Source organism: Aureococcus anophagefferens, assembly GCF_000186865.1.
Source record: "Aureococcus anophagefferens unplaced genomic scaffold AURANscaffold_144, whole genome shotgun sequence".
Classification (NCBI taxonomy): domain Eukaryota; class Pelagophyceae; order Pelagomonadales; family Pelagomonadaceae; genus Aureococcus; species Aureococcus anophagefferens.
Genome location: NW_008705691.1, coordinates 1 through 1,324, shown reverse-complemented (window position 1 = coordinate 1,324; position 1,324 = coordinate 1). Strand labels below are relative to the sequence as shown.

General features: G+C 73.0%; 1 protein-coding gene across 1 annotated transcript in view; it reads left to right on the top strand.

Annotated features, from left to right (window-relative positions):
- Positions 1 to 1,210, top strand: part of AURANDRAFT_68437 (hypothetical protein) — a gene marked incomplete at both ends in the record, with an annotated part of 2,977 nt that extends 1,767 nt beyond the window's left edge. The window contains one exon of the mRNA XM_009044124.1: positions 264 to 1,210. Within this exon, the coding sequence (XP_009042372.1) occupies positions 264 to 1,210 (947 nt within the window). The remainder of the gene's footprint in view (positions 1 to 263) is intronic.
- Positions 1,211 to 1,324: the final 114 nt, after the last annotated feature.

Below are 1,324 nucleotides of genomic sequence, written 5' to 3'. Positions count from 1 at the left end.
ATGTCGCCGCGGCCATCGCGCGGGAGCGGCTGCGCGACGGGTCCCTCGAGATCTACGTCGCGGGCAACGCCCAGGGCAGCACAAGAGAGCGAAATTCCCAACTTCAAAGGCTCATATCTCGGCCGTTTTCCACTCGTTTCGGCTGATTTTTGGACGAGCGATCATCTCTCGGAACGGTCTCGAAGCGTGGATGTGTTTTCCGATACGCGCGCGCGCGGAACACTCACGTTGAAGCGACGTTGAATCACTCTTGTGCTGCCCAGGCAACGCCGACGACGCCGGCGCGCGCGCGTACGCGGCCGCGGCGCTGGCGGCCGTCGCGGACCCGGGGGAGCCCACGGAACCCCTGGCGCCGCACCCCGCGCTGCGGCTCCCCCGCGGCGACTTCGGCGTCGCCGTCGAGCTGCGGGCGCTCCGCGAGGGCGAGGCGAGCGGCACGCGGTTCCGGGGCGAGCCCAACGCCAAGGCCGCGGAGCCGTCGGACCCGAACAACGCCGTCGAGATGTACTGGCAGCTGGGCCGCAGCGGCGACGACGACGACGCGGTCGACGCGGGCTGGCCGTCCGCGGCGAAGCGGGACGCCGCGGCGACCTTACTCGGCCGCCTCGCGCAGGCGTCCGCGTTCAACCGCCTGCGCACGGTGGAGCAGCTCGGCTACATCGCGTCGGCGGGTCTCGATAGCTCGGGCGGCGTCATCGGCTTTACGTGTTTGCTCCAGTCGGCGACGGGCAAGAGCCCTCCCGAGCTGGAGGACAGGGTGGAGGCGTGGCTCGCGGTCTTCGCCCAGGAGCTCCGGGACCTGAGCGACGCGGACCTGGCGCTGAAGCGCGAGGGTCTGGCGACGGAGATCCTCCAGCGGCCCGCGAGCCTGCGCGACGTCGTGTCGCGGGACTGGCACGAGATCTCGTCCGGGCGGCGCAAGTTCAGCCACGTGGCGACGCGCGCGGCGCAGCTCCGCGACGTGTCGCGCGAGGACCTGATCCGCGTGCTCGAGGCGCACGTGCTCCCCGGCGCGCCGCAGCGGCGCCTCTTCCGGTCCCGCGTCTACTCGCCGGACCTCGCCGCGGACGCGCCGGCCGACGCCGCGCCGGCCGGCGGCGTCGTGCTCCGGAGCCTGGACGAGCTCCGCGCGTTCAAGCGGGGCCGGGACCTGTGGCCGCCGGCCAAGGTCTGGGACGAGGGGGCGGGGCCCGAGGCGCCCGCGCACTAAGAGAGCTATATCGGACGTACGATCATGGCGCCGCGTTACTACACGTCCGATCGTCGACGAGCCGCCGCCGCGCGGCGGCCGCCGCGTCCGGGTCCAGGCCGGCGCCGAGCGCCG